Below are 20,547 nucleotides of genomic sequence, written 5' to 3' on the forward strand. Positions count from 1 at the left end.
GGCTCGTCAATGAACTATTGTTTCAGAGGCTCGGCTTAAATTCATACAGATGCTTGGTAACCCTCTCCGAAGTTTCTTGTGCGGTAGATGCGCTGAAGAATGGCCCCATGGCCCGTACCTTAATCTTCGGCGAGGTTTTACACCGAAGGCTGCGCTAGCCCGATGATGTGGCCCCGGGACCCAAAAGATCCGGCATTCTATCTCACAAATGGGACTATCCTGGGCACACCAACTTGAAACTTGGTATTCGTACACTAGACATTTAACATCTCCTATTGTGAGCAAACATGCATTACTGCTTGATGGGTTTTTTTCCACGCAAAACCACCGGAACAGTGTGGAGAATTTCAGGGGTGTAGGGTTAATGATGCAGTTGGTGAGTTGGAATTTAATTTGTGCCTGAGCAATGCTGTCAATGGAGTCTCTCCTAGGTTTGTGTTTGTCCTCTAAGGTAGATATTTCAGCACGTTAAGTACTTTGTAGAAAGGTGCTTTTTAAACGTATTTTATTAGAAATTTATGAATAATTATGTTCGACATATCCATCTGCAAGAGTGGGGCAATGTGTGCTTGTGTCATAACTCACGTCCCGTATTTTAAGTTCCCCCTTAACTCATTCACAGGGAACTCGTGTTAATGGGTTCCTGTGGGCTCATGCTGTCCTCCTTTGCAGAAGAATATATCTCAATTCCCGTTCACTAAGCTATAAATTAGACGTTAAATCTTTGCTGTACTTTTCATTGCCCATTGAGCGGACGTATATTAATATCCTGAAAAAATGTAGCCCATCGTAATCCATCTCCTGGACCACGTTAGCCGCGAGTGCTTTACGCACCTTTCCTGACGACAACGTAAAGCTGTTGTGTCCAAATAACTCTACCGTTTGTCAAGCTGGTAGCACATCATAATGTCTGCTTTTGTAACCAAAAAATCGGCTGTATGTTTTTCATATTTTTTTTGCGCTGGATGCACACTACGCGTACACACAGAGAGCACGCCAACCCCAGCACACAGCTGGTTGTTTATTTAAAGAGCCGCAGGCGACAGATATTTGAAATGCACCTTAATTTAATTGATGTCTCGCCATTAAACGGCAAGCAGGAGGGTGACTGCCAGTGGATCTACTGTCGAGTCAGGATCCCATTGCTGATGTTGCGTCCGACCCGTGGATGAAAGACGCATTGAAGGCAGCAGACGGCTTGTTTTAAAACTCGCAGATTTATTGTCCGTGCGGATTCTAGGTGTTTTTGAAGCGTTAATGGAATATCCAAGGTCATTTTCCATGACATATGCCACCGGTCCGCAAGCCGTTTAATGTCGGTACCTCCAGAGACATTTGGGCTGTTGCCAGTGGCATCTCAGCCCCCCCCCCTCCCGAGTAAAAATATTATTGCTGAAACTTGACCCAGCAGGGGGTAGCTGCTGCTTGGCAGACGTGCTGGAATTTTTAAACTTAAATTTCAGCGCGTTTACGCGGGGCCGGAACACACTGGTGGCACTGTGGAAGGCCGGCCGTTCCGTCGAAGCGATGCGTTGCCGAGCGCTGGCGTGTCCCTTCCGAGCGACGGTTCGCTTTATTTACCGCTCCAACGTGCGCTGCCTGCCCCTCCGTGAACCCGATCGCCGTCGACGCTCGCGCGCGACACAAGGGTCGGATTGTCCGCGCAAGCGTTGCCCAGGGTTTCCGCGGCGCATGCGGAGAATGGCCCACGGCGATCGGTGGAATAAATTTGTGTAAGTGTAAAAAAAAAAGCAAAGGGGTCTCCTCTCGGCTCCTGTGTTGCCTGTTGCATTCTTGGGCAGCTTAGGCGTGCGCTCAAGTTCACGTTTCGGTGTCCCTTTTATCTACCCAGGTGAGAGCTCCGTGTGGTTCTTTGACAAGCCCTACCCAGGTAATTGTTGTTACTCTGGGACACTGTGTTACGTGACAATTTAGCTGCAGGTAAAATTGATAATTTGAAGTTTGAACAATGACACGGGCACAAATTGGCCTAAACTTGCAAGTAATGTGACAGGGTCTTTAAAGCAGACGTTTATATTAATATTCTTCCAAGGACATTACTTCAGTGGCTGTTGGCAAGGTTAATCACTTTCAAAACGTATAACATTTTCAACGGCTGCCAGAGAGTTCTCGGTACAGCACTTGGGTTCATGAAGGCATTTGTTATGACCTGTAAGTATTACCCCCTTATTTGCATGGGTTTCCTGTGGGTACTGCAGTATAATCCAATATGAAAAACATAATTTAAAATAAGATTGTAAATGTTGTGGCTTTGCTCTCCAACACACCGGTGTGCTGTACTAGTGACGAATTGGCCACGTTCTTTTTACGTAACAATCCTTACTGCTTGTCTGTGTCGGGTGGTGGCGGGTTTTAGCGACACATTTATATATTTACGCGATCTAACCCAAAAAAAACCTCTTATGGAAACTATGATGAGCCAAACCAAACAGGGTAGGATCCTCCAGAAAAGGTATTGCGACTTAGTAAGGTTTTAATTGTAGATGCAGTAATTTTAGCTGTGACGGTCCCACCTGATGACGGAGACTTGTGTTGCCTCCGAAACGTCGTGATTTATTATTTTATTTTATTTCCATTATTACTTTTATTAATTTTTAATTTTATTTTTTTACCTACGTGACTTTACCGAAAAAACCTAACAGTATGACTTAGTGAGGCTTTCCTGCCTAAATAGATGACATTATTGTTATTTTGGTGAAAATGTTGTTTGAAAATGAGTTTGTCGAGCGGCCCACTGAATTAACGTTACGAATAGCCAGATGAGCAGAAATGCAGCACACTTAGATCTCGCTTCGTGCTCAAGATGCATTCGTGGGGAAGTGCGCGCGAATCAAATCGGCACTAAAAGGGGTCATTATACCATTGTATATTTGGGAATGCGTTCCCGACAGCGTTATTACTTTTTTTTTTGCAATATATGGAGGTTTCATTGGGGTGCTAATAATCCAGATGGTTAACATTTTAGAAATAAGAATAATTGATTTTAAAAACATCAGCCAATATTATGTACTGTACTCACGAGTGCATCCACCTTGCACTCACCCGCCTCGACCCGCCTCATCACTTGCATTTTAACATCCAAAGAAATGCTTTTCCTTGACACTTTGGTGATGTTTCCAGCGCTAACACTTGTGGGGACTTTTCCCAGACATTATGGATCTAAAATTCTCTACATGAACACACAGAGATACGGCCGAGAGAACAAGGCGGAGTAAACGCACGTCGGTGGGTGGATTTATTATAAATTATTAATAAGGAGATATATTTTTTCTTTTTAAATAAGTCCGAGAGAGAGAGAGAGACCAAGGCGAATTAAACACACATCGGTTGGTGGATTATTATTGTGTATTTAATCGGCTAGGGATGCATGGCTCAGAGCGGACTGAAGTAACATTGAATAACAAGTATTTGAATAACGCAAAAAAAACAATGAAATGTACCGTAATCAAATCGCGGGGGGCGGGGGTGCTAGATGGCTCAGTGCGTACGCACACACCTCATTGGTCGAGTAAATGGTGGTGGTGGGTGGTGGGGGGCGTTTCCTTGGTGCTGTGTGTTCTCACTCGTAAGAGCTTTTTAGATATTTGGATTTTCTTCATTTTTGTAAAGTAAAATTTTCATACATTTTAAAGTAAAGTTTCTCCAGGCCGAAGAGCGCTATAACGAAGCGGCGTTCTTACGCGGCCGTGCCAAGCGAGGTCTGCCTGTTTAGTCCAAGTCTAACAGTTTGTTACGGTAAGGATAAATCGTGCGTGTGGTGACACCACCACCAAGTGTCACGTGTGTGGGAATGGCTTGGCTGCAGTAAATAGCACGAGGAGATTGCGCAATATTGGCATGTCGATAGCTGGGTCTAAATTGGTTGAGTGCAGGTGGACGGCTCTTTAGGCCCCGTCCCTATCATGCGCCACACGTGGGCAGACACGTGACTCGAAAGACAGAGTCACGTGGCACGCCGAGAGGGGGGGCTCGGACATGGGTGTGCTGTGTCCGCAGGCCGAGTCGTGGTCACGTTACAGGCCCTGTTGGTGTGCGAATAAACGGGCCCTCATCGTGGTTCATCTCCATCAACTTGAGACTCCCATGTGTGCGGTCGCGGGTGTGTGAGAGATTGTGGCGTGGATGTGCTGCAACGCCAGAGAGTGACAGGGCCAATGACACAGAGTGCCACGGAACTTTGACCAATGTAATTATTGACGACCACCGCTGTGTTCTTGGTGAAGATCATGGCCAGAAGAACGAGACACAGCATCGGTGGGTGCACCAGCAAGCAATGATCCTTTGCTTTTGTAAAGTTTATGACCACTCCACCAAGCCTGCGGTGAGTTAGGGCTCAATTGTTGATTCCAAATACCACGTAAGTACTTTTGTATCTGATGAGATTTCCAGATAATTTCAAAATTCTTAGCCTTCTTGCAGCATTGCATTATTTGTCTGTAAAAACACCTCTCGTGCCAACTTGGTACTCATGTGTAAGAGTCGTAAAACCCCTTGCAGGCATCGTTACTCTTCCAATTGGATAACTGCATTACATAGAATCTCAATAATTATAATGGACAAAACACATTTTTTATATATGTATGTTGAACTTCTTTCGCACTGTACATAGCCAACCGTAACTAACTTAGAGCTTATCATTTGCAATGATGGCCAACGCATGTGAGCACTTTTGCAGGCATTAAAAGTTTTCTTTCATACCTAAGCATGAGATTACAAGCTCATTGGCACGATACGATGTCTCTGATTAAGCCATTTTAAACTTTACTTGTCCATTTAGAATTTCTACTATTAAGTTTTAAATGTTAATTTATCATTTAATTTCCCGCTCGCTGGATGAAGGCCTTCCCGCACCTTATCGGTCAGTTGGGGATATTTGACCTCGTTTCACTTGTCTGCTCAGTGCAGGTTCGTGAAGCGAGGGCCCAAGACCTGCTCATAATATCACTCGCCACTGATATTAGCTGTGGCCCGCAATTTAACTCAGATTGCCAGGTTCATGGTTGAGTACTAACCACCACTGCGCCATGACCCCCCCCCCCCCCTTTATAATTGCTAAGATGGTAATATCAATGAAATTGCAAGATAACAATAAAGAAAACGCAAGCCATCCTTCGTCGAAGACTTTTGGTTTCCAGAGTGACTACACGTGCGTGTGCGCGCACCTTTTATGAACGACATTTTGCACCCTCGGTCTCTCTCTGTGATCCTGCAAAGGATCACCCAGTCGCTTGTTTAAACAAGCGAACCATTGCCATAAGCCGCGCGCAGTGACAAGAGAAGCCCCCCTCCCGCCCCCACTGTTATGCGCACAGTCACGGTCTTTCACGGCCCCGTCGCATCCAAAGGCAACCGCAAAAAATTGCAACCGAAGGCTGCGGTGAGCGGAATGTTTGCGGACGGAGGAGCATCAAAAGGGATCACGGGCGCGCAAGCGCCATTTGATGTTGCGGACCTTTGAAGGGGGTGGCCTCTCCTTTGGGTGCAATTTAATTTCCTGTCTACATGCACACCAGCGCGCGCTCGGAATGCCCTCCATCTCATTGTTAACACCTGCGGCTGGGGTAATGGGAGACCGCGTCGGCCCGCACAGGTGTAGGAAAGTATTCCTCCCGCTGAATCTTACCTCTAGCTCACTGCAGCAAGTAAACACTTAATCGCCACATTCGTCATTAGCACTGCCTTATTAACACTCGACACATACGAAGGCTGCTCAGGCTGCTGGGTTGCACCCGTTCCCTTTAGTCCCAGCAAGGGTCGTATTTCATTTTGTGTAACGATGTGGGTTCATGAACCCGTCTGTGTAGCCCTGAGAGTGTTATCCGCTTGCATCCGTGGGTTATCTCTGGGTAATTTAGCTTTCTCCCACGTGACTCCACCTATGCGAGACTTGTGCTTTACGCCCAAGCAGGACCTGAAAAATAGGTTTGAGACGAACTCGGGCATGACTGGATAAACAAACAGCATTGTTATGATTAAATTTGCCTTATGCTTGTAGCAATGACCCATTCTCTGTTCTGAGGAAGTGCCATTACTCAAAACATCAGCCAAGTGAATATTTCTTCTGTTAGAATGTCGGAGTTAATGATGAATGTGGCGATTTACTAAATATACATGCGCGTCAGTGCAGTCCCTTCATTTTTTATTTATTAAAATTTTACCCAAGCATTTTGCTTGTGCAGTGTGTGCACACATGTGGTCAGTTGACTACTGACTATTGGAAGTGGCAGCTGCCAGTTTATTTACCAAACACGTGGGCCAAGCACTCGCACACGTTCAAGTCGGTGCCCTGTTCTGCAGCGCAGCATTTCTTTAATGAATGAACCCAGGTGCTTTGGAATCGGTGGCAGCCTAAACGTGACGACCAACCTAACAAGCAGGGATGACCAAAGGTAGCGATGGAGCGATGTTGTCATGGGCACATGCGGGAGTGAGATTGATATCAGCTGCAGAGGGTGCGTTTAAAGCGATGTTAGTTGGAATGGAGGTTCCTTCCAACAAGCAGTGGATAACGGTGTGGATGCGCCTGCTGCTGATGGTTGTGGTGTTCATGACGTGTGTGTCGCAGTGTTGGAAGTTCACTGCGTGTTCTGACAATGCCGCGCGATGTGTTGATGATGATAATGGGGCATGTGGGTGGGGCAGTGACGCTTGCCTTTGAGTAGCTGTAGGTCAGTGTGTTCCCTCTTGGAAAAAAATACATTTCTCTGTGAGCCATTGTGCACGGGGGAAATCTGTACAGGGATTACTTTTATGAGAAGTAATTCAAATGCTCGCAACCAAAGCACATTGTAATGTATGTTATCCCTCGCTTTTAACCACCATTATATGACAACAAAAAAGTTACAATAGTTACAGCCCTTGTCAGTACTGCTGAATAAAGGCCACGCTGTGTCAATTCACAGGGTTTTTTCAACCATACTTCATCACATTGGTCAGTGCAGGTTTTATGGTCAGTGCCGGTTGATGTCGACGAGCGAAACTGATTCTAAATTCAAACTAAACTATTTAAATGTTGTCAGATAAGGCCCACTGAGCTATGTAGCTCTTTTTCAGAATCGACCTGGCCACAAATGATAGCTCAACGAAGTGGCTTATCATGTGGAAATTGATAGCATCCAAATACTCTGAACGAGACCACGGGGATAACATGCAAACCCTAAAATTTACAGTCGTCAGGGTTGGGATTGAACCCACGACCTCCTGTATACCAGGCGAGGTAGTTAACATCTCCTAGCCACCGTAATGATGATGATGAGAGAGAGACACGCAAACTCCAAATATACAGCAGGCGTCAAGGTCGAGATCGAACCCACGACCTCCTGTATACCAGGCGAGGTAGTTAACATCTCATAGCCACCGTAATGATGATGATGAGAGAGAGACACGCAAACTCCAAATATACAGCAGCAGGCGTCAAGGTCGAGATCGAACCCACGACCTCCTGTATACCAGGCGAGGTAGTTAACATCTCATAGCCACCGTGACACTTGCACTGATGGTGGCTGTGGCTGGAAATCGAGTTCGGGTCACAGTATTCATAGCGCAGTGTATTAGCCACTGTGCCACCAACCCCTTCCTCTCCACCTATTCTCATCAAATTAACAACTATCAGTATGATTAACTTATTGATATAATAAATTATGCCTTTTTCATATGTGCAGTATTCAAACATAGAAATATATTCAGAAGTGTTTGTTTAATCAAGCAATGGACACCCAGTTTTTTCAGTAGAACCCAAAGAGCCATTGATTTTTTTTATAACCACAAGGATCCACTTGGTCTCTTTACAGTTTTCGTGGCCTATGGCAACAGATTTGTTGATAACGATATTTTCTTTTGTGCCGTCATTGCATATTCCATTGTATTATTGCCACAGCTGTAAATGAATGCCATGTTGCAACCCGCTTTTATGCTAGTTAAATTTGTATTAATGAGAGCATGGTACGCTCGTAAATGTGTTGTCCCTATTCAACCTCGCTGGAGCCTTATTCGTTGTTTCCATGGGCTTGGAAAAATACCTGCTGGTCAAAACGTTGGCATTTGTTATCACTAATTCGGAAAAATAACAACTATGTGCGTTCCACACGGATGTATTATATATATGAAAAATTCCACTACCTAGATTTTTTTTTTATAGAAGATTAAGCAACATCTGTAAACACCAGTCTGCAAATTGTCAAAACTCAACTAGATTTCTAAAACTGAAGATTTTTTTGTTGCAGAATCGTTTTTTGGAACTGTTACTTCTACTGGGGGTTCGTTGTTGTTATACAATCCCATTTTTAAGACGTGGAAGCAACAGTGGTTTGCTGCCTCGCTGGAGGGAGGCTGCCGTGCCTGGTAATACCATACTGCCGCGCACACACGTACATTTTTCCGCCAAGACCGACAGATCCCAGCCGTGACTTCCTTCGCCGTCCGAGCCCTCGAGACACCTCGATGATGAAAGGCCCCATCCAGGACGGCTGCACTTTTACTTGCGCCGAAATTTGTGGACGGGAGCGTGCCTCTTCCCCCCCCTCCTCCCCCTTTTTCTCATTTGATGGTATTTTAATGCCTGTAGCAGACCGCCGCGACGGCTGGTAACCAGGGACGGGACGTCGGGATCGGTGTGCGTGGTCCTACGGTGGCGGCGCCGTGATGCCACGGGGGTAGCTCGGGGATTTCTCCAGGTATTCACGAACCCCCTAATGGGGATGCAGCCATCATGATTAGGTGGTCTGTTAAAAGGCTAAAGTGGGAGGGGGGTGGGTGTCCACGCAGTTACCAAGGGGTTGACGAAGACAAAGAAAGATCCGTGTGCCAGAGTGGGGCAAAACCACTCGCCACTCCCCCCCCCCGCCCCTTTGGCTGCTGGAGCTTCAGCGAGCGGATTATTCGTGAATACGTTCCACTGCTCCCACGTTTACAGCTACTGCAACTGCTCACTCGAGTTTGGAGTTCATGCGGTGAGGGGTAGGCATGTAACTGTTATAATGCATTTCGCGTTCCGATTCCTGCATTGATTCGTGCATGTAAGAATCGGTTGTTATTATGATTACTACAATTTGTGGAAGTGGATGTGCAAATGCCAATCTAACACGCAGGCTAGCGGAGTGAAAACAAATTTACTAATGAGACGGAAAAATGAGAAACGGAACGAACAAATCCGTAAAATGAGAAAAGTAGATTCTTGAAGGAAGCCAATCGCAACCCTTAATGGTGGCAATTCATCGAATGGCTGGGTGGGTGACACACATCACTAGCCTGTTGAGAACGCTCGCGCGTTGCTCATGCAAGTGGCATGCGGTGGGAACTTTGGAGTCGGTGTGTGAATTGCACCGTTGCCTATCAATCATCGTGGTGGCGGTGACCCCATGACCCACACCTGCCGTGCGAAGTCTGGGACTAGCCGCCCGGCCACCGACGTGACAGGGTGCCCTGGTTGCCGGGGAATCAAAAGCGTCATCGCTCATTTCCCACCGGGTTGTGCGCCTGCGGACGGGGGACTTTCGCCGTGCGTTGTGACGTCCACCCTGAGTTGTGACGTCCACCCTGAGTTGTGACGTCCAACCCGTGGAGACGGAGAGACGAAATGTGCTCGTGTGCAGGAGCTTGATGGAATGTTTGCGTCACGTGACCGTGGCAAGTGGATAATGGCGAATGATGATGATTGGCTCAAACAGCGTTGTTTATGCCTCGAACTGCAGCTGATGAGCAGGTGATGTGTCCACGAGAACTTGTGTTGAAAAAAACAAGCGTGGATGATAGATAAAAGTGTGAACAGCAGTGAAGGGAAGCCTTCAAATGGCTCGCTGAGAAATAGAGTACTGGCAAGCTGAGCTATAGAAGATCTGCATTTAACACGTATCAACATGATTTTTCATTAGGTGTTTTTATGCTGTACATTTAATCTGTGTAATGCAGCAACATATTGAATAAGGAAATACCATGATGTATTGTTTTTGTGTTTTTTTTAATATCTCCCTATAATGTTGACGGTGGTATGGCGAGTAAATCGTGAATAACAATTTTTGGAGTCTGGGTTTAAATTACCCAACCAGGCCTTCCCATCTAGTTAATTTGGCAGGGTGTCTGATCTTCCCACTTGGAAAAGTGGTTGGTGGATCATGCAAGAATTGGACTTACTTGATACACCCACCAGCAGGAGACAGTACATCAAGTAGGTTATATTCCCATCTGCATGGAGTCTTGAGAGTGTTCCTTAAGAATTACTTAAATAATTGACCAAACACATGTTGTTTCATGTCATGGTGTAAACCGTCTGCTTATAGCGCGCAAGGCATAGCATCATACTCGCCTTTTGGAAAAAGTTAGATTTCAAAAAGAAATCTTGTTTGTGGACAAAATAGGGGAATATTTTTAAAATTATTGCAGTACGTTCACTCCACCGCAGCGGTGAGCCAACAGCTGCGAGATGACGGCAAGTCTCGCCATCGCGCGGTGCTCGTGACTTGGAAAACCTTAGAAATTTCATTTTGCATGAAAACTTTGGTTCATTTTACGAATTATTTTCTGGCTTACACGATGTCATCCGTAATGTTACGCCATGGGTATGCAGCATGTATACTAATCAGGTTAAGCTGGTTTCTTGTGCCATTGAGTTTGAAAGCAGGAGTTTCCTGCAGACTTGCCAGTCTTTCTGTGTGAGTGTGCGCGTGTACACGTGTGTGCGTGTGTACACCCGTGAAGATGTGGCGTGTGAGTTCGTGCGACCTGGCTGCAGTTACTGGCCTTGTCCGTGGTTGGGTGATACTCGGTGTTTTAACCTGTTATGTTTCCCCGCTTGGTTGATTCAGCCTTAAATGAGTGCCTGGTGCAATGTGTGAACGTCAGCACCCTGGGAGATGAAGGTCGCTGCGCACAGTCCTGGCCAAACCTCCCTCCTGTATATAGCGTCTGGCCTTCGTAGTTGCACGCTAACTTCCTCCTCCAGTCGATGACGCTAACCGTGGGGAATTTTGTCTGCGTGCGTTGCGAATGTGTTGTGAATATCTGAACCGGTCCTGAACCTCCGACAGTTCGACTCAAACATGTACTTAGCCTTCTTGGTTCTTTCGGTAAAGTCACGTAGAAGGGAAGTAATAAAATAATAAAAATAAAACATAATAAAATAATTCTCACGACGTTTCGGCCACAACGCGGCTGCTTGCGTTGTGGCCGAAACGTCGTGAGAATTATTTTATTATGTTTTATTTTTATTATTTTATTATTTCCCTTCTACGTGACTTTACCGAAAGAACCAAGAAGATGACTCCCTGCGGTCACGAAAGCTTTAAATCGAAATGTACTTAGCCCTACATGGTGCTGTGTGTGTATAAACATCGTCACCGGGGAGACGGAGGCAACGGGCTTGTTGCTAGCCACACCACTTACTCGTGCACCGTGCCAGCCTTAATAGGTGCTCGCTAACAGCACCTGCCCCCACAGGCTGTTACATCACACGATGAGGGCACCACCGCATGGACAGCATCGTGGGCAGTGGCGGCCGCGGTTAACGTAAAAAAGTTCAGGAACGACTTTGCGCCCCGTCGTTTCGTTCAAAGGCCATAACGGAGAAACTTTTTCTTCTGCGCGTGCGTGCGGAAAGCAGCAGCTGGAGCTTGTGGAGCCCAGCGGCTGGGTGCACATCCCGCTGACGGACGCCGACGGCAAGCCCCTGCGCACCTTCATGATCCAGATGGCAGTGCTGGCGAACCACCAGAACGGGCGCGACACGCACATGCGGCAGATCCGCGTCTACACGCCCGTGGAGGAGAGCACCGTGGGTAACCTGCCGCGCCTCTCCACCGTCGGGTGCCTCGTGTACAGCACCGTCCGTTGAGGGGCGGCGCGAGAACGCGGCGCGGTTCTCTCGGCGACGCGCCGTTACGAACCCACGGAATCCCCAACGGTGTTCGCAAAGCCGCGCGTGTCACGACCCTTCGCGGTGGTTTTAACGCCCCCCCCCCCCCGCCTGCCCCTGTCCACCTTGGCATGATGAGAGTCCAGTTGTTCTCGCCCTGCAGGCGCACGCCACAATTCTTCTCGTGCCGTCTTACAGGCCTGGTGAAATTACAACTTTGCCAAAGATGAAAGCTGTAGATGGGTCAAGAATGCTGTGATCGTAATGGGGCTTTAAATGTCACAGGCTGCCCCACTTTAAAGCAGGACCATTTCCCAAAACGTTAGCCTGCGAAATGGTATTTATATCTGTTACTCTGTAGGTTTCCGAAGCTGTGCTGTATACATCTCTCCGATGTGTTTTCTGGTTCTACCATGTTATGTTCGACACGGTGTCTGACGTGACTCTCCACACAGTTCCTGAAGAAGCTCCCAGCGGGTGGAGTGAAACGTCGGATGTCGTGCCGAACAACACGCGGTACGACCCGAAAACACGTTGGAGATCTGTTTATTTCCATTGCACGGCAGAGTTGGTGATGATGGTAGCGAGGCTTTTTATCGCCCGTTTCTACACCCTTTGGCAATGCAGTCGTGAAAGTTTTATTCGAAACTTGAAGCTCGTACAAAGCCCACTGGAGTTTGCTTGCTGCCACAAATATACGGCCACTATCCTGGCTGCTTGCCAGCTCTCTACGTGATTAACTTTAACTCGTCACGGGCCTCGTGCCTATTTTTTGTTTGGTATAGAATCAAATCTCTCCCGGACAGAATGGCCAAGCCTTGTTTGCGATGACAGATTTTCAATTTGGAAGCCACACGTTACGCGATTAGTTTTAATTTTGCCGAGCGCCAATTAAATGACCTTTGTGTAACGGCCAAGTGTCATTGTCTCACCGCAGATGTGTCCATTGGTGTTCCGTTCACTGCCATATGCTCCGCAAGGATACGGTGCACTCTCATGTTGTATATCAGCCACTATGAGTGTAGAACAAACAACGAGACCACAAAACTGGTTGAATCAAATTAACTCTCATCATCGTCTTATTTTCAAAATTGAAGTCGTCACGTTCGCACTCGCACAATACACACGTGTGCACGTTCACACAGCCTTCATATGTGTTCTCCTTCACGGGCTCACTGAAACAACTTGGCAAAACATCAGCTGCAAACAATTGCCCCCTTAATTGTCTACACTTGCCAAACCTTTCAAAGGCTAGCATGAATCACGTGTATGACATAATAAGCATACTTAAGTTTCCTCTTCAGGGAAATGAATGCTGCCATAGAGATAAATAAATATTTGTCGACAATTTGTCCTGTTTCTGCTGAACGGCGGTATTGCATGTATGTACGTTGAACTTCTTTCACACCGTACGCAGCCAACCATGCTAATCGTCGGTGCGGGAGAAGGACAACAATCGGCAGTTCTGTTGCTACTGGAAAATGTGACCATCCAAGAAAATGTGATTTAAGAATTCTGGGAGGGGGAGCACACATGGAGGGCACTGGCTCTCACATTGATTCATGCTGCACATGTCATTTTCTTGTATGCGATGAATAATTATTATTCATCGTGAGAGGGGAGCTGTTTACTTTGTGCTGGCATGATACGTATTGTTTACAGGGAAGCTCATTTCTCCGCTTGCACCGGAAGCCTTGTTTACGAATTCGTGTCTCAGGAGGGCTTCAGACCAGACCAGATATTGTGTCGAGCGGTTTTGGCCCTCAGCCAGGAAACTATGTCTTAACGCCCCCACTCAGTGTCTTCATGAAAGGGCACTATGCGAAGACTGAGTTTAGTTTTTTCTTATTGTAGGTTAATGATTCCAGACTGGCTGTAGATATGGTCGTCAGGCTTCTTGTTGGCCATCATCTCAGTGGATGAGGGCTCAATTTCCTTGTGTCTCTGTCTAACCAATTGTAACATTTTTTATGGTTTCAAAATAATGGCTTTGCAATATAGGTTGGCTAGCGGCAACATGCTCACGTATCATGAATTGGCAAATAATACTCGCCATGGGACCTGGAGTTGGGGAGAACCTGGAATTATACCAGCATATGACTGATTAACTTATGTTTCTTCTTGGCAAAGCAGACACAGCTGGAAAAGGGTACCCAGCGAATCGTCCATTGCGGTCCAAAGAGTTTTGAGTGCCAGTGGTGTGGACTCTGGGGACCGAGTGAAATGAGTGTTCCACTGCGTTGACACTTGTCTAAGCCACATCCCCTAAACATTCGCCACCAGAATTAAATTAACATGTGGTCAGTTTTGAGGACATGTGTCTGGAGATGTACATGCAATGTGTGTCTGTGCGGTCTTGGGGGAAGGGGAAAAACCCCATTGCTCAAAGAATATCATAGGATACAGTGGGGTTGACCCTGCTGGTGCTGCTGTGCCTCAAATATTGAAGGAAGTGGCTGCTTATTTTGAGTGGTTGGCTGAAGTTGCATCTCTTAAGGAAGTCCGAAGGGCGATGCGGAGCTTGAAACCAGGTAAAGCGCCAGGGAGAGTTGACCTCGGGAGGGAGGGTGGCGTTTGTTGCGCAAACTGCTCTATGTGATGTCATCACAACTGTCAGGTCCACAGGAAGGTTTCCGCAGGGTTGGAAGGATGCCCTGGTGGTCCCTATTTTAAAAAAGGGGGGGACCGCACTGATGTTAACAACTACTCGGGCATTTCCCTCCTCAGTGTGTCCCGGGAAAGGTCCTGGAGAGGATGATTATCGCCTTGCCAGACATGCTAGGAGAAGTTTGTGGATACCCATTGTGGTTTCAGATCGAGGATTGTCAAAGTTCATGAACTCTTTTGCTCAATTTTGCCCAAAAAATATATTTTAAACGTACATTTCTGAAAATTGAATGTAAATATATATGTAATTTTCTGATTTTTTTAAGACTTTTTTTCTGCTTTAAATGTGTTTAAAGTGAGGTTGTGGTTATTTCTTATTTTTATTATGCTGAGAAACATAAAAAATGTGATGTTTTTATCTGAAGTTAGGTAGAACGTATTTGGCCACATTTCACCGAGCATTACATAACAGCCACCATAATAAGACTGCAATTTGTCATATTTACATAAATATCGTGGTGGTGGGGTCTTTGTGTTCCAGTGACCCTCAGAGCTATGTCGCCTGGTAGGGTAGGGTCTCCCTTGACGAACAGATTTTGGGGGGAGGTTCCACACAAATAACGGTCCAAACAAAAGCCCCTCATGAATGGTTCGGAAATATACAAATCGGAGAACCTCCCCCGGACAAGGTATACCCCCCTGGAGCCAGGCCTGGGGGTGGTGTTCACCAGCAAGCACCTTGTGGTCGGGTGATCCACATAACCTGGTCGGGCCCAGCCCGAAATGGTTACGTGGCGCTGTCCTGTGGGCCCACCGTCCGCAGGATGAAGGGTGAGGGGCGGGTGTGAGTGATGCCAGTTTGGTAGGGAGAGTGATGGTCTCAGACGGACTGGCCCTTGGCAATGGACACCAGCTATTGGGACATGGAATGTCACATCACTGGGGGGGAAAGAGCCGGAGCTGGTGGAGGAGGTGGAAAGGTACTGACTAGACATAGTCAGCCTCACCTCCACACGCAGCATTGGCATTGGAACCAAAGTTCTCGATGGGGGGTAATCTCTTATTCCAGAGTAACCCCTGGTGAGAGGCGGTGTGGGGATACCCACAAGCTTCCGGCTGGGTGCTGTTCAGTTGGAGTTTGTCCCAGTGGATGAGAGGGTCGCCTCAGTGAGACCTCGGGTCTCGGAAAGGAAAACTCTGATTTGTCTGTGCGTATTACCAAACAGCAGTTCAGAGTATTAAGACTTCTTCGAGAAGGTGGATGCAGTGCTCGATAGAGTGCTGCCTACCGACTCCATATTCTGACTGGACTTCAATGGTCATGTGGTCAACGATGGAGATACCTGGAGAGGCATGATTGGGAGGAATGGCCCCCCTGATCTGAACCCGAATGGTGAGATGTTATTAGAATTCTTCGCTAGTCACTTAATGTCAATAGCAAGCACCGTGTTCGAACACAAGGATGCTCATAAGTGTACTTGGTACCAGAGCACCTTGGGCCGAAGGTCAATGATTGACTTTATAGTTGTATCATCGGACCTAAGGCTGTATGTTCTGGACACTCGAGTGAGGAGAGGGGCAGAGCTGTCAACTGATTACCACCTGGTGGTAAGTTGGATCCGACGCTTTGACACCGACCAGATAGACGTGAAAGGCCCAAACGAATAGTGCGAGTTCTTTGGGAACGTCCTGCGGAAGACCCAGTGCAGAAGGTTTTCAACTTCCACCTCCGGGAAAATGTCTCCTACACTCCAGGGGGAGGTTATGGACATTGAGTCCGAGCGGACGATGTTCAGGACCTCAATTGTTGATGCAGCTGCGAAAAGCTGTGGCCTGAAGGCAGTTGGTGCCTGTCATGGCGGTGGACACCAGTGGTGAGGGGAGCTGTCAAGTTGAAGAAGGAGGCTTCGGAAAAAGGTTTCGCGACTCGATTGAGAGGTACTCGCTTGCCAAGAGGGCGGTAGCAGTCGCTGAAGTGAAAGCCCAGGCGGGGGGGGGGGGGGGAGTTTGTAGAGGCCATGGAGAGGGACTACCGGGCAGCCGCAAAGATGTTATGGCAAACAATGCCACACCTTAGGAGGGGGTCGACGGGACGTGGCCCAGGTTGTTCTCAGGAAGGGTGGCGGCGTAACATTGAACTCAACTAAGGAGATAGTCTAGAGGTGGAAGGAACACTTTGAGGAGCTCCTCCACCCTGTGGACATGCCCTCCTATTACGAGGCAGCCCTGGGAACAGCTGGGGGGGGTCTCATCCATCACGGCTGCTGAAGCCGCTGCGGCGGTCGAAGGCCTTCATAGCGGAAAAGCTGCTGGAGTGGATGAGATTCGCCCAGAGTTGTTGAAAGCGCTGGACAGTTTCGGGGTGTTGGGGTTAACACGCCTCTTCAATGTTGCTTAGAAGGGGGGTACAGTACCTCTGGATTGGCAAACTGGGGTCGTGGTCCTGATTTTTAAGAAAGGGGACCAGAGGGTGTGCTCCAACTGCAGAGGGATCAGACTTCTCAGTGTCCCAGATAAAGCCGATGCCAGAGTGCTGGAGAGAAGGCTTTGCCCAGTGGTCGAACCTCAGATTCAGGAGAAACGATGCGGATTCCGTCAGGGTCGTGGACTAATGGACCAGCTCTTTTCTCTCTCATATATTTGAGGAGTCTTGGGCGTATCCTTCGGTCTTCCTCTGCTTCGTAGACTTGTGTTCCCCGGAATGTCTTGTGGGAGGTGCTGCGGGAGTATGATGCACCGGTGTCGTTTTCGTGTGATATCCGGTCCCTCTATTCCCAGAGTGAGAGCTGTGTCTGTATTCTTGGTGTTAAATCAAGGTCGTTCACTGTAGGTGTTGGACTGTGCCAAGGGTGCGTCTTGTCTCCACTCCCGTTTGTGATTTTCATGGACAGGATATCAAAATGCAGCTGAGGTATGGAGAGTATCCGGTACGGGGGCATGGAGGTGGCGTCGTCGCTGCTTTTTGCAGATGACGTTGTCCTCTTTGCTTCGTCAGTCTGTGATCTCCAGCGTGCACTTGAACGGTTTGATGCCGAGTGTGAAGCGGCCGGGATGAGGATCATCACCTCCAAATCTGAGGTCGTGGTTCACTTCCCGGAGATGGCGGAGTATGCTGTCCAGGTGAGGGGGGAAAGCTGCCTTTAGTGGAGGAGTTTAAGTACCTAGGGGTCTCTTTCGCGAGTGATGGTAAGTGGGAGCGGGTTCTCGCCGGGCGGATCGGTGTGGAGTCCGCAGTGTTGCGGGTACCGTTCCATGGTAGCGAAGCGGGAGCTGAGTTCCCGAACAAAGCTCTCGGTTTACAGGTCGATCTGCATTCCGGCCCTCACCTATGGTCATGAGCGTTGGGTAATGACCCTAAAGATGAGATCGCGGGTACAATGGGCCGAAATGAGGTTTTGAGCCACTGCTCCTCCGGATTGAGAGGAGCCAGTTAAGGTGGTTCGGCCATCAGGATGCCCCTCGGTCAATGGCGGAGCCAGGATTATCAGGTAGGGGGGGCAACCCTTCCATCAATGAAACATGATCGAGGAGTTAGTAAGTAAGGATTTGTCCCTTGCTTTTTATTCTACGCGTGTGCGGCAATGGTGCAGCCATCGATCGAGGGTCGAATTCGAACCGCGTTGTGTGATCGGCATCGCGCTCGCTGAAGGTGTTGATGCCTTCAGGGAAGTCGTGTACTGTATTCGCAACTGCGCACAATTCTGAGTCACTTATAACTGCTTTGCCATTACTTATTGCCAATTACGGACTCAGACTATTGTCCTATCATCTCATAGAGTCACTGGCACTTAATAACATGCTACACAGTGGCAGTGGGGGTTGCAAAATTCCGATTTGTTACTAATAAACCCCAATTATGTAATCGAAATTAGGGATTTGGATCGGATCATTGGGGGGGCACGTGCCACTCCACCCACCCCCCACCCCCCCACCCACTGGCTCCGCCAGTGCCCCCGGTAGACTCCCCCTGGTACTTTACCGGGCACGTCCCACTTGGCGAAGACCCCGGGGCCGGCCCAGCACACGCTGGTGGGACTATGTCGCTCGGCTGGCCTGGGAACACCTGGGAATTCTCCAGCTAGAGTCCTTTGTCAGGGAAAGGGAGGTCTGGAACGCCCTACTACTCAACATGCTGCTGCCGCCGCCCTCACCAGGACAAGCGGATTGAGAAATGAACGAACGAACCTAAGATACTTACATAAACATTAGATTCTTGAAACTATATTGTCAATAAAATGTTTTTCAATTTCATTTTGTGCGTCAGTGTCCACCATGTCGGTTACGGTATTCCTGCAGATGGAGTGGTAGCTGATGGAGTGGTAGCTGATGGAGTGGTAGCTGATGGAGTGGTAGCTGCCATCTGCAGGCAGCAGACTCGGAATCAATCGACTAATGTTTATTTTGCTTTAAAGCTTTCGTGACTGCAGCGATTCATATTCCTGGTTCTTTCGGTAAAGTCACGTAGAAGGGAAATAATAAAATAATATAAATATAAAACAATAGAAATTCTCACGACGTTTCGACTGCAACACAAGCAATCATCATCAGGTGTGAAATCCACAGCAAGAAAATTTTAAAATTTAGAAAATTAGAAAATTTTAAAAAAATTTCTTGCTGTTGATTCCACACCTGATGATGATTGCTTGTGTTGCAGTCGAAACGTCGTGAGAATTTTTATTGTTTTATATTAATATTATTTTATTATTTCCCTTCTACGTGATTTTACCGAAAGATCCAATAATATAATGTTTATTTGTTACTCGGAAAGTCACGTGTTTAGCTAATTACCCAGCTGTGGTTTGCAAGGGAGATGCATGGTGCTGTCGGCAGAGGACAAGGACAACAACATCAAAGGGATGCGTACGGAAATGCGGGCGCTCTTCCATTTTAGAGGCGCTGCCATGTGACCTTGATAATTCTAGATTTGAAGCTTTCATGACTGCAAGGATTCATATTCTTAGGTGTTTTCGGTAAAGTCACGTAGGTAAAAAATTTAAATTAATAAAAGTAAAATAAAATTAAATTAAAATCACGACGTTTCGGAGGCAACACCTGAAGACGGAAGCTTGTGTTGCCTCCGAAACGTCGTGATTTATATTTTATTATTATTTTATTTTACTTTGATTAATTTTAATTTTTTACCTACGTGACTTTACCGAAAAAACCTAAGAATGCGACCTGGATATTTGTGAAAAAGAGATTTATAGCTCATCGGACTCTTCCAGTATAAATATTCTGATTCTGACCTTTCCACCACCAACCATCACTCTTGTCTCTGCACAGGCCGTACAGACGGAGGGAACCACGCTTAAAAGCATCTTGGAATGTATTTGGTTTTGCTGAATTAAATTCTACGGTTTAACTCTGGCAGTCTATGCAGGCTAGTTTTCATAATTTTTTTCTCGGGGGTTTTCAATGTAGCCAAGTTTGAGTTTATCATACAGGGCATCCCTCAATATACGGAACGGATACTTTCCACGAGAATTGCACATAAAGCGAAAATCTATTTATCGAACCCTATTTTCCCATTGACATACATTATTTCATTGGAGATGCGTTCCTTACGGAACATATTTCGACCCCAAGACGAAGAATAACATCACACTTAAGTGTTTTAAGCACATTTAGTGGAATAATCTGTAATTTTATGATACAATATTAATTGTACTCAAAAGTCGCGAAATAAAAAAAATGACTGCACAGTAAGAAACTTGTGATTGCCGTTTGAGGAGGTCGTTGTTTTGCACTTTGGCTGTCGCTTGCGCTTAATGGCCTCTTTCCAACATCTCGAGTTACATTACTGAAGTAAGAACGTTTTGAAAAAGGGGTGAAATCCTGTACAGCAGCAGGCGTTATTAACACCGAAACAACAAGCCAAGCGTGAGGCGTTGGCACCTAAAATCGCAGGAACCCAGTATAGTGCAAAACCGTTGGAAATTCAGAAAAATACATAATTTAGATATTCAAAATTCCGTAAATGCAAATGTAACGCTTCGTATCGAATTCGTTCCTCAATTTATATGTAACCTTATATAATTATTCCGTATATATTGAGTTGAGTTGACATAACGAGG

The 20,547-nt window shown here is 46.9% G+C and overlaps 1 protein-coding gene across 1 annotated transcript in view; it reads left to right on the forward strand.

The window, feature by feature from the left end:
- ANAPC10 (anaphase promoting complex subunit 10) overlaps nt 1-19,029 on the forward strand; it is a 47,470-nt gene extending 28,441 nt beyond the window's left edge. The window contains exon 5 of the mRNA XM_078863003.1: nt 11,615-19,029. Coding sequence (XP_078719129.1) covers nt 11,615-11,845 — 231 coding nt within the window. The 3' untranslated portion in view covers nt 11,846-19,029. The remainder of the gene's footprint in view (nt 1-11,614) is intronic.
- The last annotated feature ends 1,518 nt before the right edge of the window (nt 19,030-20,547 follow it).

The sequence above is a fragment of the Lampetra fluviatilis genome, chromosome 15 (assembly GCF_964198595.1).
Source record: "Lampetra fluviatilis chromosome 15, kcLamFluv1.1, whole genome shotgun sequence".
Lineage (NCBI taxonomy): Eukaryota > Metazoa > Chordata > Hyperoartia > Petromyzontiformes > Petromyzontidae > Lampetra > Lampetra fluviatilis.